Raw genomic sequence first — 21816 nt, 5'->3', positions numbered from 1 at the left:
GGGCAAGAGGGCTGGGGACAGGGGAGATGGGGAACAAGAGGGACGGGGGAGGAGGAAAGGGGAAAAGGGGTAAGAGGGACAGGGGCAAGAGGGCTGGGGATGGGACAGGACATGGGGAGGTTGGACAGGGGAAAGGGGCACAGGAGAGGAAAGGGTCAGGACAGGGGAATGGGAGGGAGCCGGGGAGATAGGAGAGCAGGGTAACGAAGAACTGAGGTGTGATGAGAACGCACCAGCCCCCAGGGAGTGTCATCGCTATGTACTACAAACAGGTAGTAAAAAAAATAAAGACTGAAAAACTTTAAACCCTGGTTTAGCAGCAAAACACTTGCACTGGGCTCTGAGTGTACTTACAATGCTATTTAAGCAACCTGTCTAACCATGGCCTCTAAACTCCAACTGACCATTATTTAACTATGAATGTCTGTGACTGGCTTAACTTCGAACAACTGAAATTCCAAGCGATCACTTTCAGCGTCTGGTTTACTTCACTGAGAGAGAAGAAGTGGAAACTAGCTTGAGCCATGGGAAACTCTGAGTATGTCAGTAAATGGTGCCTTGACCCTAAAGCTTGCTGTACTGTTTGGATGTTCGATCAAATCCTCACAGCTGCATTACTCAAGTATTACTTCCTGGCGAGAAATGAGAAAATACAGACGATAGAGTAGATGGCGGGATCTAGAACTTCAGACCCGTATTTAAGTTTCTCTACCAAGTACCTAATTTTACTGTTCATATATCTTGGAAGAGAACGAGCAGCTCGGGTACTCTGCCTGTCCTGTTCCTGAGGCTCCTTCCTCGGCCTCAGCCCCACAGGCCCTTCACCCCTCAGTGACGCTTCCCGCCTCTCCGGCTCCCAGCATCAGTCTTAGGTGAGCTCCTCGGGCTGCCTGATCCCAGCCCAGTCTTAGGTGAGCTCCTCGGGCTGCCTGATCCCAGCCCAGTCTTAGGTGAGCTCCTCGGGCTGCCTGATCCCAGCCCAGTCTTAGGTAAGCTCCTCTGGCTGCCTGATCCCAGCCCAGTCTTAGGTGAGCTCCTCGGGCTGCCTGATCCCAGCCGTCTTAGGTGAGCTACTCTGGCTGCCTGATCACTATCTTTAAGCCCAGCCCGCTGCACTCTAGAAAAGTGAGGGTACCATAACTACTTCAGTGTGAGAGTTATACTTGGCTCGACTGATGAAATGACAATTTTCAAAGCTTCAACGTGAACAGTACAGAGCATTACGTGAGTTTAAAATATTCATTCCACAATAATACTGTTCCTTCTTACTAGTTCTGACAACTTCTTTGATTTTTTTCTGTTCCCCTTCTCCAGCTCCACAGTTTATAATTCAGAGCTGCCAGAGTAACACCTTCAAGATGGACACCTTGTTATTTTTCCACCCACAACCTTGCAGGGGTCTCTAACCACAGCCATAACAGACTCCAAAACCCTAGTCAGGGGCTCTGCGGCTCTGCCCGTGAACGCCCGCCTCTCACATAAGCGCTCTCTTCTTTGCCCATTAACTAGCCACCAGGGCTTGGCCTCCACGTGCCCATCTGCATATGGCACGCGAAGCCCATCTCAGGGCTCTGCGCTCTGCTGTCCTGGCTTGCCCCTCTGCTTTCACGTCTGCCTAACTGCGAGGGCCACCACCGCTGACCCTACCGCGGCATCGATGTCCACTACTATGTGGGCTTTCACGTCTGCCTAACTGTGAGGGCCACCACTGCTGACCCTACCATGGCACCAATGTCCACTACTATGTGGGCTTTCATGTCTAACTGCAAGGACCACCACTGCTGACCCCACTGCGGCACCGATGTCCACTACTGTGTGGGTTTTCACATCTAACTGCGAGGGCCGCCACTGCTGACCCCACTGCGGCACTGATGTCCACTACTGTGTGGGCTTTCACGTCTGTGAGGGCCACCACTGCTAACCCCACTGCGGCACTGATGTCCACTACTGTGTGGGCTTTCACGTCTAACTATGAGGGCCACCACTGCTGACCCCACCGCGGCATCGATGTCCACTACTGTGTGGGCTTTCACGTCTAACTGTGAGGACCACCACTGCTGACCCCACCGCGGCACTGATGTCCACTACTGTGTGGGCTTTATGTCTGTCTAACTGTGAGGGCAGCCACTGCTGACCGCACCACAGCACAGATGTCCACTGCTGTGTGGGACCTGTGCTGCCTTGCTCTTCTTCACACTCTTTACCACTTGGCCACTGGGAGACAATTTTCCATGCGTCTTTCACTTACTTGTGTTTTGTAAGCCAGGTCCAAATGACCCTTCTTTTCTGTACTATCTGTAAGGTAACAGCCTTGGTAGACGCTGAAGTCTTTCTCGAGAACTCAAGGCAGGCAACCTGCTGTCCACCTGTAAACACAACTGCTCTAAGCTCAGTGTTCCTCTTCTGCAAGCAGCCCTGAAGCACTGGTCCTTCTGGTTGTACTCCAGGGACCAGGTCCTTGTGGAAACCGGGACTAAAGAAACAAGCCAGGGCCACTGCTAGGGAAGCCATGCAGCCTCTGCCACAATCCATAAAAATGTGGCAAACTACAAGGCAGGTAAAATCCCAGACCTTCCTCACTCTCCACAACAGCATCATCTGCCCTTTTTCTCTTCCTTTCTCCCAAGCTTTCATCTGCTGCTATTTCATATCCCTGTAGTCATCAAATCACTTTTACAAGCAGTATCTCTTGATCTTCAAAAACCCCTAGATTCTTATTCCTATTTAATTAGAAAGACACTGACCTAAGAAGGGTGAACAACAAATGCAACACTGGCTCAGCAAATTGGCCACACAACAGTGACGGGAGCTCCACGTCTAACTCTTAATTTGCTTCCTAAAAGGCAAATCCTGACATATTGTACATCTATTCTGGATGGAAAGAAATCAGCGTTAGTATTAGACCCAAATTCCTTGTGCTAATGCACAAAAGCAAGCATAGCAATGACCATGGCAACAGCACTCACTAGCACGTGCAGCATACTAACATGTAGGCGGGGAGGCTTCGTTTAGCATGCACTGTGCCCATGAGTGGTCAGGAAGAAAATGAGACTGTTATTACACCAATGACCCCAAAGGAGGATAGACTGATACAATTACCAGAATGTTTTCCTTGTATTTTTCTTATTTGCAAAAATCTTGATTCTCTAAACATAAAATTCATTTATCAGAAAAGGTTCCACATAATTTAATGTTTTTTGTGGAACTCTGGGGAATAATGAAGTATTTATCAGTGCTTCTTTCCCATGTAATTTCAGCAAAAGTCTCATAGAACACAAGTATATTAGTAATATATAATTCACACCTCGTCACTTCAGAAAAACTGCAAACAACGCAAAAACTAAAGTGTGAGAGATTATTAGACCATATATCCTAGAAAAGCACCGAGCTACACAATAAGATACTGATTCTAAAAGGCCCGCATCTCCAGAGGACCCGCGGCCGGTCTATCAGCAGAGGACCCAAGCGGAGCACCTCCACCCCTCAGCAGCCTTTTGGATCCACCCCTCATGTCACTCTGTCACTTAAACCAGACAATCGCAATAGAGTGTAAGCCTAAGGGTGGCTGCTTCCCCTGCCTGAGGGCTAAGAAGCCGGTCCTGCCCCTTGGCAGCCATCCAGGGCCAGAGCGCACCAGCTCCCTTCTGCAGAAGCGGCCGCCTGCGCAGCTCCCCTGCTTGCTGTCAAGTGCTTTCTTTCCAGCATCAACAATTTTGGTCAGGGGCTCCTTTCCAGTATCCCCAGTTAGATAAATCTACTGAATCAGTAACAGATACTGGTTGACTGTTCAGAGTTCTAGTTGTTTTGACATTGAAATCTACTACTGTCCGGTATACGTTCCACCTTCAAGGTTCACAAATCACGAAATGTTTTAGGTATTAATTGTCACAAAGGCAGATCGTGGTGGCTTGCGTCTGGAGGTCCCCTAAGGCCTCACGGGGTGGTCAGAGGTGGCTGAGTCGGGATCGCTCAATGCTGGTTAAAGGCATGTGAGCAGTTCCCGGGCTGGTTTGGCACCGCCCTAATCCCAGCAGCCTGGACAGAGTACAAAACTGACACAAACAGGCCTTGTTAATAAATTCAGCTGGTGGTTCTGCTGTCTCCTCTGGCCATGCGCCGCCCTAGCTTGGAGCCAGCTGATTATGGGCTGAAACTTCTCCAAACTGTGAGCTACATAAATCTGTGCCCCTGAAACGATGTCGGGTAGTTTGTCATTTGTCCCATCAGCCAGAAAGTAACTAGGACACAGATAAAATAATTGTGACTCAGTAGTTAAAATTTTACCATCCTCTAAAGTAAGTACACTTGAAGGAAAACTGACAAAGAACTAGGATGTGTTAAAGAAGAAAACAGAATTAGGTTAACCAGATTAGGTTAAGGCCACGAGGCTGCCTCATCACGTGGTTCATTCACTTGAACTCAGTCGGCACCACAACACTCACCGTGTACGTTATTGCTGCCAACATCCCGATCAGGGTGAGCGAGCTGATGGAGAAGGACAGAGCGGCCAGCCCATCTGCAAGGAGTGAAACACTGTCACAAGGGGACACACGTGCCAGCTGAACGTTCCCGCCCAGCAAGACATACAAAACACAGGCAGTTAGGCTCCTTACACACTCATGAGGAATAAATACAAAACCATGTCTTGTAGTGATAACTCTAAGTGGAGATTTTAAAGGACTCTTTCACAAAATCATTTATGAAAGACCCTTCATACTAGCTAAGATTTTCTTTCCTTTACCTCTAAAAATTACTGTTTAATTAAAGGGCCAAAAAAGAGACAAGTCAAACATCAGATGCCCAAAAGGGGATTGAATGCACTTCCTGGACATCCCTGGGAGAGTCTAACGACACGCAGACAGCCACGGAGCTCACTCCCCCCTCTTCGCTCAACTCAGGTCTTCTGGAGATTTTCACAGGAACCTTTAAAATATAGCAGGAAACTAACATCTTAGCGCTTACCTCACTTTTTTAACTCGAAAGGATTAGTTTGCCTATTAAATATAAAAATAAAACGAACACAAACAGAAAACAGTTTCAAGAATAACACTAAAAAGAAGTAGGATTTATAACATTTAAAAGCAAGCCATGAAGAAGGAGCTGAGGTGGCAAATATGTAAATCAGATTACATAAGAAAATGCCACGCCCCTCTGACCAGTGTTAAATTAGAGTGAAATGTTACTAAGTTTAATCCAGATCCTCCTGGGCAGGTATTGAAGTAGCGTAGATGTAGTTCCTGTGAGACCAAATACACGTTCTGATTGGATTCATAAATATTTTCATGAATATTAATAAAATTACATATATCCTTAAAGCTCATGTCTCAGATTTATACAACAGATAAAAAGAGCATAATAACATTTACAAGTTCTGCAAAACAAATTTTTAAGCTTTTTTTGTTTGCTTGTTTAAGACAGTCTCACTAGGTAGCTCAGGCTGCCTCTGAACTTACTATCTAGGCCAGGCTGGTCTCAAACCGGCAAGAGATCCTCTTGCCTCAGCCTCCTAAGTGCTGGGATTACAGGTATGGAATTTTAAAGTTTTTAAAAGTATAGTTTATCAAATCGATGACATTTTGATGCTGTTATTTTTATCTTAACACAAGATTCTGTCCATACCTCAAAGACATCTCACTAACAGCAGTTTTAGTATCAATTATAAAATACAGATCAGAATCAGATACATAATATAAATAATTATGTCTTAGAATTGATAAAATGAAGAATTATTAACATTTTAGTCAATCAAAAAGTATTACCAGTAAAAATCATCAGAACCAAAGATTCAAAATGATCATTAAAGATTTTTTCTATTTTTTGAAAGGATGACATAAAAGACATTAAATATAAACTCTTAATAAGCTAGGGCCTGGCCAGCGAGATCACTCAGCCACGTCCAGGACTGCTTAGCCAAGCACAGCGCCTGGGGTTCAATCTCCATACCAACGCACCTGGGCACACTGAGCCGGCCATGGAGACCGGGCATGATGATGCCCACCTGTGATCCGAGCGCTGGGCAGGCTGGGAGGATCGCTAGGAGCCTGAGCTGTATAGCGAGACCCTGTACCAAAAATAAAAGTCCATGACATGGGCATACACCTAAATAAATTCTATTGCAAGAAAGGTGTGATATAGTCTTTAAAGTGCATCATCTGTTGCAGTAAAAAAGAACCAACTACTTACATGGACTTTAAAAAATTCAGTGCAAGTGGCCAGGCATGTTTGAAAATATAATTATGCATCTACTGGCAGAAATTATACCTGTGCTAGCTCTCAGGTAAAACACTGACCCAGCAGGCATACTGAGGAATGTCTGTGGTGGCGCACGTGAGGACACGCTGCATTCCTTTACGGGAAGCATGCCGATCGTACGCACGCACACACGAGATGCACGCCTTCTGCTTCATGTAAAAACTTCAGCTTTTAAAAGTTAAATATATTAAATATCTAAAATATGCAGAAGATAGAAAAGACAAGACTAAACATTAAGAACAGCTTCTGGAGGGCTGGGGAGACAGCTCAGCAACCTGAGTGCCTGCCTGGAAGCACAAGGGCCTGAGCTCAATCCCCAGTGCCAAAAAGAGCCTTCCGAGAATCGCTTCTGGACATCAAAAGCAGAGCTGGAGGGACCAGTGAAATGTATTCTAGAATATGCTGCTTGGGATTTGAGACTATGGTTGGAGGCACAGATGGACAGACACACGCAGAGAGTAAAGAGAATGAACGTACAAACATCAGATTATAATTACCTGTCTAATCACTGATTCAAATCAAGTAATTTTGGTGGGCTAGTATAATGTCTGAAATAACATTTCGGGGTAAAAGAATAGTTACTTGAAAACTTGCAGGAGTTACCTGCAGGAAAGAAAGGTATCTATTTCTCAGCAACAGGATCAAGTGACACAAACCCTGACAATTCATCAACAGGAGACACTAGTCCTGCTATTCTTATCCTTACTACAAAGCAAGAAAATTATCTCAGCAAGTAGAAAACTGACCAAAGAATATACAGTACCTATTAGAAAAAAACCTTACAAAAGCAATGAAATTTTTCAGTATAATGCTTTTTAACATAAATACTCTAGGATTCTTTCGAAAATCTATTTTGGCTGGTGTCAAAATATTCATGAAACTCTTTAGTCATAGCATACAAACATGTATGTATACATATTATATTTTTTCAGACAGGGCCTTGGTATGTAGTTCATGCTGGTTTTGAACACGCTGGCCCAGGCTGGCCTTGACCTCATGGTCTGAGTATGCCTGAGGGCTGACATTATGTCACATATCATGACATCCAGCCACAAGTTTTTCTCTCATACTACTTTCCAACAGTAAAGCTTCTGTTCAGAGATTAAGCATCTTTCTTAACCAAACACTTTTTTTAACCAAAAAGGAGTATTTCTCCTTCAACAACCAGAAGCAGGTAAGATGCCTACCAGTGCCCCTCCTCTTCAGCACAGTACCCAAAACACTAGCCAGGGCGATGAAGCAAGTCAAAGAAATGAAAAGGAAATGAACACTTAGGAAAGAATCAAATTATAGTTATGTGCAGATGACATAATCCTTGATAAAAGATCCAAACAAATCCACCAAAGGACCCCTGGAATTCATAATCTAAGAATGATAAATTCAGTGATGTAGCAGGGTACAAAAGTCACAAAAGAGCAAGAGTATTCCTGTCCACAAACACAAACCTTCCTCACTTAGGACCTACCTGTTAACAACTTTCACAGACCTATGACCTGCCACTCTTTTGACTTAAGACCTGTTTTTTCTCTCTCTCTCTCTGTAGTTCTGTGCATCTTGTTTATAGAACCTCAATGTCTTGCTCTGCACAGTGCAGCTGGTTGACACAATACTGTAGTTTCTGCTGACTGTACTTACAGTGCTACAGTTTTATGTTGTTATACATGACAGTACTACATGTTAAGAGTTGTGCAAATATAAGCAAAGTCCCCAAGCTGGAGGTTCCTTTGCCCATTTCCTTGTCCTGACTACTGTACTGTACATCCTATACACAATTCCTCACTGAGCAGCCAATTTACTTAACAACGTACTCACAGTAGGAACTCAGTCATCAAACAACGAATGTCTATAATGAATGCAAAGAAAGAAATTAAGGAAAAAATCTTCAATGCTAAAACACTGAAAATTAAATTCTTTTTAACACAGCAACATTATGGAAAATTCAGGACATGTGCCACATAAAAACTAGAGGCTGAATAACCACAGCGCTAACTTGTTTAGTATTCAATACTTACGACTGCTTCCAAGTTCTTCAAACAGGAACTTTATTTTTTCAAACTCTGTAGAATTTTTATTACTGGGAACATTCAATGGAATAAAAGCACTAAAATGGAAAAAATAATCCTGCTTAATAGTTTTGCAAAACAACTGTGAATGAAAGAAAACAATCTGAAACTAATTTTTAGTTAAATTTTTCAAACAAAAATCAAGTTTCCTTTAAATGCATTAATGCTCTGCATTATGCAGAGAGGTATAAGATGTTTATGCATTCGCTTCATCATAAATTTAGTTTTACTATTGCATTTAGTAAAACTGGCTTCCCTTCTAACTCAATAGAGCTCATTTTTTACATTTTGTCAATTAAACCTTTGCAAGCTGGTAAAAACAAAATAAAAAACATAGAAAATACTTAGGTTTAAGACATTCAAAGTAGTCCATGACACAAGAAAAGGTTAGGAACTTGTGTGTCACATAGGAAGAACAAAATAAATGTATACAACTAATTCAATATTTGTATGTATTAAAAAAAGATAGGGTACATACATTACAACAAATGTATATTTCACACTGTGAATTTATGGGTAGTTCTTACTTTTATTACTATTTTTCTGTATCTTTCAAGATTTACCCAACAGAAACAATGAAAATAATATCTAATTGACAACTGAAAGGAGACTGTTGAAATAAGAGAGCTAGCTTCTTAAGATTCTCTGTAACAGATCAGGTCAGGGAAAACACAAAAGAGGATAAGTAAGTGGCTACCTTACTATTTAATCCAGATCAATAAACCAAAGATAATTAAGAGATTAAGGTAGAGGACTGAGTACTTCTTATATGGTACATGTGGAGTAGCAAACTAGAAGGAAACATTTAAGACTTGCTAACCCAACTTTAATTACAAGCAAAGCAGTTAAGACTCAACCACTTTTGTGAAAAGAAACATTCAGAGGGTCAAGAATGTATTAAGGCATCTGTTCTGATAAGGCTTTCAGGTAAAACGTGTAATTTTTCTAAAATTTTGGTTTTAAATTTAAAAACTATTACTGTTTGTACAAAGTCAAGCAGAAACATCAAAACACCACCCAAATTTGGAGGCAAATTTATTTATACTGACAGGCACTGGCTAGGATCACTCCCAAAATGAGGCCCTGATCGCTGCTGGTCCGGGGCTCACACGGGACAAGCAAGCAGGAAGTACAGAGGCAGAGCAGCTTGTCACGTGGGGCTGGTTCTTACAGTGTGCAGCCTGGTGACCACAGCGACCAGCTGTGCACCACAGTGACCAGTCGTTTCTAAGAAGCAGAAGGAACAGGAACGGGAACTGGAGCTCTCACCTGGGCAGAGGCAGCCCACTGAAGGCAGGGTGGGGGCGTACTTCGCCACATCTCCCCTTCTAAAGTTCCCTGACAATACCTGCTGGGCACATTATGTGTGACCTTCAACAAGACCCAACTAGAGCAGCAATGTTAGGTTGTCAGCGATCCCAGGATGGGCCCTGACAGCCAGTGCCTGTCAGTATAAATAAATTTGCCTCCAAATTTGGGTGGTGTTTTGATGTTTCTGCTTGACTTTGTATAAACAGTAATAGTTTTTAAATTTAAGACCAAAATTTTAGAAAAATTACACGTTTTACCTGAAAGCCTTATCAGAACAGATGCCTTAACAGATCCCAAGGTCCCCCAAGGTTTTCTTGTCACAGAGTTTTTCCCCATGTTGCTTTTGGAAAGAGACATCATCTAGGCCCGTCTGTTCTGTTAGTGGCACTCCGACAAGGGGTGAGGGAGTTCATCTGAGCTAGGGGAGTGTCCATGGTGCCCACTCCTCAAGTCACGGTCAAGTGTCCGACTGTTTCATTTTCTTGGGGCCACCGTCCAGAGAGTTTAAGGCAAAAGTCACACTAGCAGGGGGGCAGAGAAGCAAGGACTGAGATAAGTACCACAGGAATCAAGGGTAGGGATGGTGCCAGTCTGAGAGCAGTGCCCTCCAGCTTCAGCTGTGGGTAGACTGGCCGGCGGCCACAGTGACACAGCAGCGATGGAATGCATCGTCTCTTCAGAGTGAGCCCTGGAGGAACTGTCCAGGTAAATTCTCCAGCAACCATTTGGATGGGCTCTTTAAATCTGGAATGGTGGATCTAAAGCTGGACTTCTGAAACTTTAAAGAGTTGTTAATATGGTTTGTGCAGGGTGTCTACAAGTAGGGCTGGTCTTTTAGCAGGTGGTTACAAGTTGTTCCTGTAAGAAATTCTTTCAGAATTTTATAGCTTGTATGCTGTACGTAACTTTCACTTAACCTGCAATAGTTCTGCCAGTTTATGAATTTTCTCTGAGACAAATGCAGGCCCACTACCACTGCCAATAACCAACAGTAGCCATATGTAGGGATGACTGCTCCCAGCGAGACCCTGCAAACGTTGTCTTGGCCAGCCTGTGCAGGTACATTCTTAGGTCCAGCACAGCCTGTAGTACCTGGACAGTTAGGTCTCGGCCCAAGGGGAGCTTGTCAGTGCTCCTGGTCAGAAGGACAGCAGCTACAGAGCACAAATGCAAGGGGGAAGGCAGTGCTCAGTTGCGTGAGCCCAGCATCTGCCCGGGTGGCCCCAGGGCGCTTCCAGGGTGGACAGCCTGAGTAAGCAACAGTTTTTGTGAACTCAAGGATCCAGATTCTACAGATGTCAGCAGCTCCAAGAAATTTTTCAGAGTTTCTGTCTTGTAACCAGTTTCTGCCAGATATTCAGCAGAGCATTTGCGCCTTTCCAGCAGGCAGCCTGGGTGTCATCAATCAGCTGGGAAACTACCAAAGCAAGTTTTGAACCTCTGGGAGGTTGATCCAGGTTAGCTGACTTCTGAGTCCAGAACTAGGGTCTTTTTATTTAAGCCTAAGAGGCGCTGGCGGACAGGAGCCAATCGAGGCAGAAGGTAGCACTCTTTAGGTCCAGGCAGGCACACCAGCAGGCTGGGGGCGGCGGAAGACTGAGGCAGTGCAGACGGAGGGCGATCGCCGCAGCATCAGCAGCTGCAGATCCTGACCTGGCTTTCCAGGCAGGAAAGGTGTGCTTCAGCGGTTTGACAGCGGATACTGTCTGCTCGGGGGACCCTGATGGAGCTGGGAGAGACAGAAATAGGTTGTACTGCAGAAAAGGTGGTGGTGGCTTAGCCAAGTCTGCTGTCAGAGCCTCCTCCAAAGTAGTGGGACAGTTCTTAACCCCATGTGGCAACTGAGTCCTCGGACTTTTGTCTCAGGACTTCTCCAGCTGTAGGGCCTTATGCGAGCAACAGGCAAACAGGAAGGCATCTTTGAAATTAAAACAGCCCAAATAGGGACTGCGGGTAGGGAACTGCAGAGGGCAAGAGGATGGCTGCGGTGTGATGGCACAGACCCTGCACATGGTGAGTACCAGCAGTCACTTGGGCTGATGAGTGGCTGGGTGCTGCTCTGTGCTTCCCGTGACATCCGACAGCACGAGCGGTCACAGGGAGGCGGCATAGTTGATGCCAGGCCTGAGGCACGTCTTCAGTTCCTACCTCTGGGAAGAGTTTTCAGAATTTCAGGGCTGTGGTTATCAGTCTCAGGTTGATGCAGGCATCATCTTCCTTTCAGGGTCAAACTCGAATGCGCATGGTTAAATCGGGGTGAGGCCGACTGGCTTGGTGCAGAGCAGAAAGTCACTAATTTGAAGAGGAGGCCTCTCCCCAGAAGTTGTATGGGGACTGGCGTACACAAGAATTCATGTTTGGTGAGACATCCTCCCAGGCTGCAAGTCTGTGCTGGGAAGAAGGGGAGAGAGGCAAGCGTCCCAGTTGCCATGGTGATGGTAATCTGTAGACAGAGGGAATTTTGAAGGGACAGAGTTCTGTTCCCAGAAGTCATAGGTTAGTCCTGACTTCTGCCATGACCGTGGGTTCTCAGGGGCCCAATCTGATAGCGCTCAGCCCATTCTGTCCATCCAGGCCCAAAGGCAGGAGAGGTTCAGGCTGAGGCGGCCTGCGCGGTCAGGTGTCTTGGTGCCTTGCAGATGGAGGGGCATCTGTTTCTGCCCATAGCCCTTACAACTCAGCCCAGAGGGCCTGGGCCTCTATCATAGCGGATGCTTTTATCATGTTTCTGGGTAACAGTGGTTTCTGTCTCCCTTTTCGATGTCATTAGGAAGAGCTCAACTCGTAGCCATCAGTAGTGGGATGCGAAGCTAAAGGTGCTGGCAGCAGCCGTGGCACTGACCAGGGTGACCAGGGTGGAATGCTCAGGAAGAACGAGCCTCTGTTTTCTTTTTCCTCTGAGACACAGGGAGTGGCTTGTTTTCATTCTTAACTCTATAAAAGCCCTTTTCCTATAGTCAGGGATGTGGGTTTTGACTAATTAATTCCATCTATGACTCCTACATTTGTGTTGTGTACCCCGGATGATGGTGCAACAGATAAACGGAGGGAGAGGCCACAGAGAGAGGCCATTCAGATGTCCACCTGGCCACACCCCTATGGAGACTTGGGCGTGGCTCAGCTGAGGAGGGTGAGAGGCCTCTGCTGTGCCATATGCTGATCACCACAGAACCCCAGGTGAGGGCCCAGTTAGCCTCTGTGACCAGCACCCTCCTGTCTTGGTGCACAGACAGAGCAGCCCTTTGCTTACACCATCCAGTCAATTCAATCACATGTTCATTCAGTAGCACTCAGCAATTCAACATTCCAACCCCTTTCCCTTGAGGGTGGTCCTGACTAACACATTGAAACGACACTCCCTTCTGCTAGAACTGGGCAGGACTGACAGACTACCGGGGTGCCCCGAGGAGTCTTACTGGAATGAGGCAGGCAGACAGACAGATGGACAGACAATGTTCTACTCCCTTTGGGGTCTGATGTGAGACACTAGAGTGGGGAGGCAGGAACCACTTCTAGACCCTTAAGGGTGCTGGGGAAATCTCAAGTGTGCACCTGCTCACGGGGACCTGGAGAGGTCCTTGCTCCATCTGCAAGGGCCAGGACCAGTGACTAAAGAGGGCAGCACAGTTGGTCTTCCTCACCAACACACACGATGCAATGACAAGCAGAAACCCTGAAAGGACACCCAGGATTTGGGGGCAGACTGATTTGCATCATGGACACTGACTGCCAAAATATCAGGCCCTGATTTCTGGTGGTCTAGGGGTTATATGGGATAAGCAGGCAGAAGTACAGGGGTAGAATGGAGATTGGTTCTTATAATACATAACATGCAACCAGCTATACATCTAAGCTGTTTCTAAGACAGAAGCAATAGGAACTGGAACAGGAACTATCACCCAGGCAACGGAAGTATACTGACGAGGGTTATTTCCTGTTATACTTGGTACTGCTGATAACAAAATGATGAACTGGAAGAATGTGTTAACAGGTTATCTAAATTTCTTATTTAAAATTAATTTCAACAGGGTTAGGGTTAGGGAAAAAAAGTAATTAAAACTAATTTCAGTTTACTACACTATTCTTAGTCTTGGAGACTTAATTCTCAGTGTTTCTAGAAATATGACTATTGGCCAGCCAAACAGCTCAGCAAATTAAAGTGCCAGCAAGCAGGTGCAGGGGCCCGGGATTCAATTCAATGCTAGCCCTGCCCCTGGGGCGTGCTGAGATGGCAACTGAGACTGAGCATGGTGGCACATGCCTCTTGGGAGGCTGTTAACAGGCGGATCACTATGAGACCAATCTAGTAGTGAGACCCTGAACACCCTGTAGATCCTTCCCTAAAATACAGAAAAAAAAGAAATATGACTATAATCAAATGCATAGATCAGATTAACTCCCTCACCCAGACTACCTTGTACTTTTTAGCTGTAATATCTAATCTATGAGTATGCCAAAAGGAAGAAAATTCTATATTGTATAGAATATCATTTGAAGTACTATTAAAAAGTATTGCGAATATCTGGAAGTAACAGCCATAGTCAAAAAGTTCAGTGTCAATATGTCAGTTTTTAATAGGTGATTAAAGATGTCCTCCACTGGTGGAAGAAAATTAGCCATTACTGGGGATTACACTTTGATGTTCAAATTCCTAAGCAGCGCTACTCAGCACTTTAAACAACGAAGAGTAACACTGGAGGGAATCAGATATGATTAAACTACTTTATTATACTTTAGAATGTAAGAAAAAGACCTCAAGTATTTTCACATAAAGTAATAGAGATATCCAAAAGCAGAACTCAAAATATTTACAACCAAATAAACCATCAATTCTGAACAATAACATCCAAAACAAAACCGCCAACACAGCAAGCATTCCTATCAAAGGACACGTGTGGGCCTCGCGCTAGAGGACTCTCACGAACCGGGCCTTGCACTTTCAGAGGGACAAAGGAGAGAGAAGGGCACGGGGCGGAAGAGGGCCTTCCAGCCTCTGAGCAACAAGAGCAGAAATACCCGCTGCTCACGGGCCATCCTCCAGCCTGGTACCCGCTTTTAGGGCCAGCATTACATGCAGTACCAGGGATCGAACTCGGGTCCTTGCGCTGGCCATGCAGGCACTTATACCACTGTGCTATCTCCCAAGTTCACTGACAGTGTTTAATATAGTATGTTTTTACTGCAAAGACCTATAGTGTTTCTGATAGTTCTCAGTCATGTCCTAAATTGGAGATTGGCAAATTATTATGCTTATATAAGCTTCTCTTGTAACATGTTTTGCTTAATTATTGTCTTTTATGACTACTTTAAGAGCTATAAAGACAGCTGAATCGCACAGACCAAATACACTACAAACCTACAATACTTATCTTGCTCTTTAAGAGAAAGAAGTTTGTTGATCTCTATTCTGGATAATTTAGGTTTACAAAGAACCTCCAAATTATCAAAGCAAATTCACATGATTTTACTTTAAAAGCCAAAAATTATTTTAAAAATTTATTTAGTACCTAAAATAAATAGAAAAAACAGTTTTAAAAAATCTTCCCAACAGGTATTCCTTTCCATGCCACTTACATTCTACTTCCTGAAACTATAAAAAGTTACTGCCCAATTTCATTCTTATCACAAACTGTAATTCACACATGAAATGTCTTATTTAGTAAGTTATGTATTAAAATTTTCAATACTAAATTATAAACAGAAATTAAATAACATTTAATATGTTTTCTAATATAAGAATCTAGACCTACTTTTAACAAGCAAATATAGTACCTTCTATCAACAAGGACGAATTCCAGATGTATAATATTCAAGTTCTACTGTTACTAGTATAAAAATACAGATTTAAGGAAAGAACCACTGACAAAGATCTGAGTGGTGCATGAACTCTAAGAAGATACACAGACACAGGGGTTTTTTGAAGTGCTGTTTATAACAGTGAGAAAATTGCAATTACCATAATGTCCCCACAGTCACAACTACATAGTTCATAAAATGCCATAACCCAAGAAGGGGCTACAACACGGACAAACTGACAGACACATATTCACTGTCCTGAAAAGAAGCCCACATTACTGGAACAAGCAGGCTGCTAAGGACCGCCCAGCACACATACACACTGGTATGCAACTGAAGCTGAGGGTGCACTCCTTGGGGGAGGGGCACTCTGTGCTCATTTAACCTTTAAAACTGCTGAAATGGAACAATTTACACCACAATGCAGCTGTCTGATGAAATAGAAGGCAACATGCTTTTCTATCCCCACGTTTTCTTTCCTGAATGAACCTTTAGTTATTATTTAAATAATTCTATTTCTATTGTCAGAGTGACAAAAAACAAGACTTACCCAACCAACAGAAGGAGCGCACAAATCACAGCAAATCCCACGGTGTACTTGAGTGCTGTCTTAATTTGCTAGACACCAAGGGACACAAGTGCATCAGTAGAAGCCCTGACATGCAAATTTTTACAAAAGTATAACAGTATTTTTATATCGCATGCACACTTCTAATGAGGAGTGTAAAGCTTCAGTTGTTGGGTGAAAAAAAAACTTAAAATTTAAAGAGAAATAATCAGCATGCCATATTCAAAGTATCTTCACAAAATACACAAGCTATTAAAAAGTTTTTCAATGGTTAACTCCTTATGACAAGTAATATTCTGGAAATAGAATTATTTACGTAATGATCTTCAATAAATTATCCACATATTTAATATTCTTCCACAAAAGTAGCAATCAGAACCTATAATTCCAATTCAGCAGATGGGTTATAATAATAAACCTTTACTATCCATTTGTATGTATATAACATACACATAAATATATAAACATATATACATATCTCTTATAAATGTGTGTATATACCTACATATTTGCTTTATATTTTAAATATATTCTAGCATGTATCATGCCAGGCACCTTTTCAATAAATTTACACATTTTCATCTACTTAATCCTTACAACAATCCTAAGATACATGCTCTCATCCTTGGTCTAGAGATAAAGAAGTCAAGGCCCAGCGAGGTCAACTCATTTGTCCTAAACCACAGCGGTCAAAAATAACTGAACAGACATTTAAAACCAGAAACTTGGGACTCTAAAGGCTATACTTTTTGTGTGGTGGCCATACTGTAAGCTAGAGGTAAAACACACAAACACACACACATGAAGCTACCCACTTCAGCATGGACAGAAGTTAGTATTCTCAAAGAAAGTTACATCAGTCAGAAATAACACTGGTCCTCTCAGACTAACAAGCCTCTAGGAAAGTCACTCTGTAAAATTTAAATTCATGTTTCATATGAAAAGGTCTTATCCACAAAAGAGATAAAAGTCTCCAGGTGAGGGAAAAAAACTAGAGGAGTACCAAAGATCCCAAAGCAAGTTGCAGCAGGGGGGGTAATAACATGCGTCTCCTCCCTGAAACTTTAATAAATAATGTACACTCAGCCTCTTTATCTTACACATTCTCTAAATACAAAGTTATACAATATCTGAAAATAATCATTCTCTTTATAAGATGCAAATGTTCTTAATGTTTTAAGTATGTCTTAGCACAATGCTATTTTCCGAATGATTTTTTAATTTACATAATAAAAGGCATAAATTTCTGTAACTCTTAAGAAGGTATTTATTCCGATTATACACTTTTTCCACGTTAAAATAGTTCTTTTTTTTTCCCATAATTTTATTGAGAAACAAATAGCAATGAGACAGTTTCAAACCAAATTGGTAGGACAGTTTAAATAATTAACACATTGCATGTATTCTTTTTTTTTTTGGCAGAACCAGGGATTGAACTCAGGCCCTTGCATTTGCCAGGGAAGCGCTTATTCCACTGAGCCATCTCCCTGGCCCCCATACATTCTTCCTAGTGGTTATTTGCTGTACAAGATGCGAACATGATATCCTATTTACAAACATTGTTAGAACAAATCCCTCCATTCATTAAGAGAATGTAACTATATATCTATCCTAACCATTTTGAGTACACCATTTTGAATTCATCTGTATCCTTTTTTGTTTAGTTCCATCATTTGAATATTATAGGTGTGTAAACTCAGCAAAAAATTCTACAAGAGTCCAGTAGTCCATAATAGTATTGGGTCTTCCGCTTCACTGGCAATGTCAGAAATTGTTGACCTGAGTCCCCTACAGCTTCACATAACAGCATGGAAAAAAGTTCTACTTTGACAAAGATCCTTCACTAATTGATTCTTTGTCCTGTTAATTATTGTATATTAATAAATTTCCTGATTCTGAACCATCGATGCAACCTAGATAGGATCACCTTGATGATACAATATGAATATATTTTACATACCCCACAATTACATCCATTTATAGTTAGTAAAAGACTTTATACCAGCACTTAAAAGATACACGGAGCAGTTCTGAGCGCTCCTGTGCGCCACCACAGGTAGCAGGCTTAGTACCAGTGTTGTCCCGACAGCGGAGCAAGCGCTCCTCTCTATGCACGAGCAAGGGGGGCGCGAGGGACACCCACCGTGTGCCCCTACCTGGCACAGCTCCTGTTTCACTGCAGCACAAATGCTCACTAAGTGCTGCCTGGGACACCTGAACACTAGGAAGAAAGGTGAACAGGGGCTCCTCGGCCCACTCACCGCCCAGCCCTCTGCAGAAAGAGCGCAGATCCCTGCTCTAGAAACCCTTTGCTTAAACCAGCGGTCACGAGCCACACGCGGCTGCCCAGCACCCGAAACACTGCTCATTGTAAGAGACCATCTCAGCTTCAAGACCTTGTGTGAAAAAATGTGGTGACTTCGTACGCTTTCACTAAAACTTAAATGACGGTACTTATACATATTAAATACAGGTTTTGATTAAAATTAATTTCAACAGTTTCTTTCACTTATTTTAGTGTGGCCACTAGAAAATTTCAAATTTTATGTGTGAATAACACTGTACTTCTATTAAACAGCACTGAACTAAAAAAACTCAAATAGGATCATATTCTTTGAAAAGGAAAGAAAGATTCTTCACCAAAATGGGACTCAGAGTAACTCACCGTGCATTTGCTGGTGTCATCCTCCTCCTTTTCTTCGTAGTAGAAGTAGACAAAGGGGATCCACAGGAACACACAGAACAATATAACAGAATACAGAGCTGTGGAAACAAACCACACAGTTCTGCTGAACACACATGTATCGAACAGACACGCGTATGTGTGTTTATCTACTCACGGGGCAAATTCACTCCCATCCAATTTCCTATGTTCTTATCTGCGTCACATTCAGACAGACTCTGCTCTCTCCCATCCCAAGAAATCAATGACACTGCTAGAATAACGCATTAACTCCGGGGAATTTGTAGCAAACGTGACAACAGCCATTGTGCCAACAACTGTGGCAGCCACCTTGGGTACTGACTCCAGCACATTCCAGCTTTCTAAAAATCACCTCATTTAAACTACGCTTCTTACATTAAAACTGAGGACAGATGAGCCAACATTTGCCAGTGACTCTGGCAAGTTAAAGAACAGTTCTAAGAGATACTATCCTTTGGAAACAAATAATTCTCCATGCTAAGTTCAAAATATGCAGTATTATGAAACTAACAGTAAACAAAGCAAAATGACAGGGCCAACCAAATAGCTCAGCGAATTAAAGCGCTGGCAAGCAGGCGCAAGGGCCAGAGGCTTGATCTCTGGGCCTGCCAAGCCGGCCCTGCCCCTGGGACATGCTGAGATGGCAACTGAGGCTGAGTGTGGTGGTGCAGGCCTGTAATCCCAGCTCTTGGGAGGCTATAAACGAGCGGATCACTATGAGTCCAACCTAGGAGTGAGACCTGAACATCCTGTAGACCCTTCCTTAAAATAAAAAAAAAAAAAGCAAAATTAGGACTTCATAAAATTGCTGATAAAAATAACTATTTTCCTACTATAAAATAATGTGGGATTTGAGACACATCTACAGAGGTCAAAATAACTAATTCAACAGGAGCTTAAATTAAAAGTTGGAATAGAAAGAGACATAGTATATTTAACAGCAATAGATGAACAACTTTTAGGCCTAAGAAACCTGACTTTTTTTGAAGAAACCTATTTTTAAAATCTAAGCTTAACGTTTATTTGCATATACAAGTTCACGAAACATAATAGTACAAGTGTAAACATACTGACCAATTATAAAATGATAATCATTGTATTTCACTTTAAAAGAAAAAAAAGGCTAGGGCTATAGCTCAGCGGTGTTAAGTGCCTGCCTGGCAAGTACAAGGTTCTGAGTTCAAGTCCCAGTACCACCAAAATAATAATAATAATGATAATAATAATAATAAATCTTATCTTTTGAGGGCCAGCCAAATAGCTAGACAGATTAAAGCACCTGCAAGCAGGTTCAGGGGCTGGGGTTCAATCCCTGGGCCTGCAGTGCCAGCCCCTCCCCCAAGGCATGCTGAGATGGCAATTGAGACTGGGTGTGGTGATGTGCGCCCATAATCCCAGCTCATGGGCGGCTGTAAACTGGGAGATCACTAGAGTCTGATCTACGCAGTGAGACCCTGTACACCCTGTACACCCTGCCCTAACTACAGAAAGAAAAAGAAAAAAAAACATCTGTTGCTGGGTATCACGGCACATGTCTATAACCCAAGCATTTCAGGGGTCGAGGCAGGAGGACTGCAAGTTCAGGGCCAGCCTGGGTACCTGAGCAAAGTGGTGAGAGCTGTGTAAGATAAAAGCTAAGAATGTGGCGAGTGTCCAGGCCCAGGTTAATCCTCAGTACCACAACAAAAAAGGAAATAGAACAGCAACAAAAGGATTTGTAATGATGGTTTTTTCAAAAGGTGTTTGCAAGGATATCATGTCTGCATCTTGTACTATGAATAACCACTAAGAAGACAACAATGTGCAATGTATTAATTATTGAAACTGTCCTACTAATCAGTTTTGAAACTGTCTCATTGCCATTGTTTCTCAATAAAATTATTTTTAAAAAAAACAGAAACAAAGAAACTAAAATACCCCTGGGGCTCACTCAGTGGGAATTTAAAATAGCACAGCCTCTGTGGAAAACCTTGGAAGCTCCTCAAGGTAGTAAAAAACAATCATCCCGTGAGCCAGCAATTGCATGTCTGAGTACGTATCCAAAAGAGTGAAGAAAGGTCTCGCATTCATAGCTGCACTAGTCACCATCATAGACGTAGAAGTGGCCCAAATGTCTACCGCTAGATAAATGGAGAAGCACAATGTAGTGTGACACACAAAATTAGACAGAAGCCAGCCTAAAAAGTGAGGAGATCCTGACGCGCTGCAGGGTCAACTCGGAGGCCATCTGCAAAGGGAAACAAGCCAAATGCAATAAGAAAAATACTGTCTGACTATACCTGTATGAGACAGAAAGAACAAGGTGTCTTAGTTATTTTTCTCACTGATAAGACAAAACACCAGACCCCAAAGTGAAAGGAGGAAAGTTTATTTGGCACAGTTTGCAATGGCTGGAGCCTATAACCGGGTGACTCCAGGGAACGGCATGGCAGAGGGGCCTGCAGAGGACAGACTTCATGGCAGCCAGAAGCTGCCAAAGCAAGAGAGCAACAAACTGCAAGCAAGCAGCAGCAAGTCTCTCTCTGACCCTCATCCTGCATCTAGGGCTGTCGCTGAGGGCAGACCACACGTGCAGTCTCAGTCCCAGCACCCTTTGTCCTGGTGCTGCACCGTGACACAGTCACATGCTCCAGGTCCAGCCACCTGTGAAAAAGCCGCCTGGAAGGCTGCATAGCCATCACAGTGGTTGTCCAAAGCGGAGGGGAGGAAGGGATGGGGGTTTACAGTTGAACGGGCATGGATTCCTCCTGAGGACAGCCAAGGGCCAAGAGGGCACACCAGCAGATGGCGCTGACTCTTCCCCAACAGGAACTGCACACCAGCTTCTCAGGATGAGCACACACTAGAGGCGACCTGCATGTCCATTGACAAGCGCACAAGCTCTAGGATGAGCACACACCAAAGGCGACCCACACGTTGATGGACAAGCGCACAGGCTCTAGGATGACTACACATGAGAGGCGACCCGCACGTCGACTGACAAGCGCACAAGCTCTAGGATGAGCACACACCAAAGGCGACCTGCATGTCCATCGACAAGCGCACAAGCTCTAGGATGACCACACTCCAGAGGCGACCCGCTCATCCATCGACAAGCGCACAAGCTCTAGGATGACCACACT

The 21816-nt window shown here is 43.5% G+C and overlaps 1 protein-coding gene across 1 annotated transcript in view; it reads right to left on the bottom strand.

The window, feature by feature from the left end:
• Lmbrd1 (LMBR1 domain containing 1) overlaps window positions 1–21816 on the bottom strand; it is a 108167-nt gene that overhangs the window by 51452 nt on the left and 34899 nt on the right. Inside the window, exons 4-7 of the mRNA XM_023718734.1 lie at window positions 18656–18753; window positions 15973–16040; window positions 8265–8353; window positions 4443–4516 (exon numbers count right to left, since the gene is read on the bottom strand). Of these exons, the coding sequence (XP_023574502.1) occupies window positions 4443–4516; window positions 8265–8353; window positions 15973–16040; window positions 18656–18753 (329 nt within the window). The remainder of the gene's footprint in view (window positions 1–4442; window positions 4517–8264; window positions 8354–15972; window positions 16041–18655; window positions 18754–21816) is intronic.

This window comes from Octodon degus, unplaced genomic scaffold, assembly GCF_000260255.1.
Source record: "Octodon degus isolate 3935 unplaced genomic scaffold, OctDeg1.0 scaffold00061, whole genome shotgun sequence".
Taxonomy (NCBI): domain Eukaryota; kingdom Metazoa; phylum Chordata; class Mammalia; order Rodentia; family Octodontidae; genus Octodon; species Octodon degus.
The sequence above is the reverse complement of the archived record's forward strand: the minus strand, read 5'-3'. Positions and strand labels throughout refer to the sequence as shown.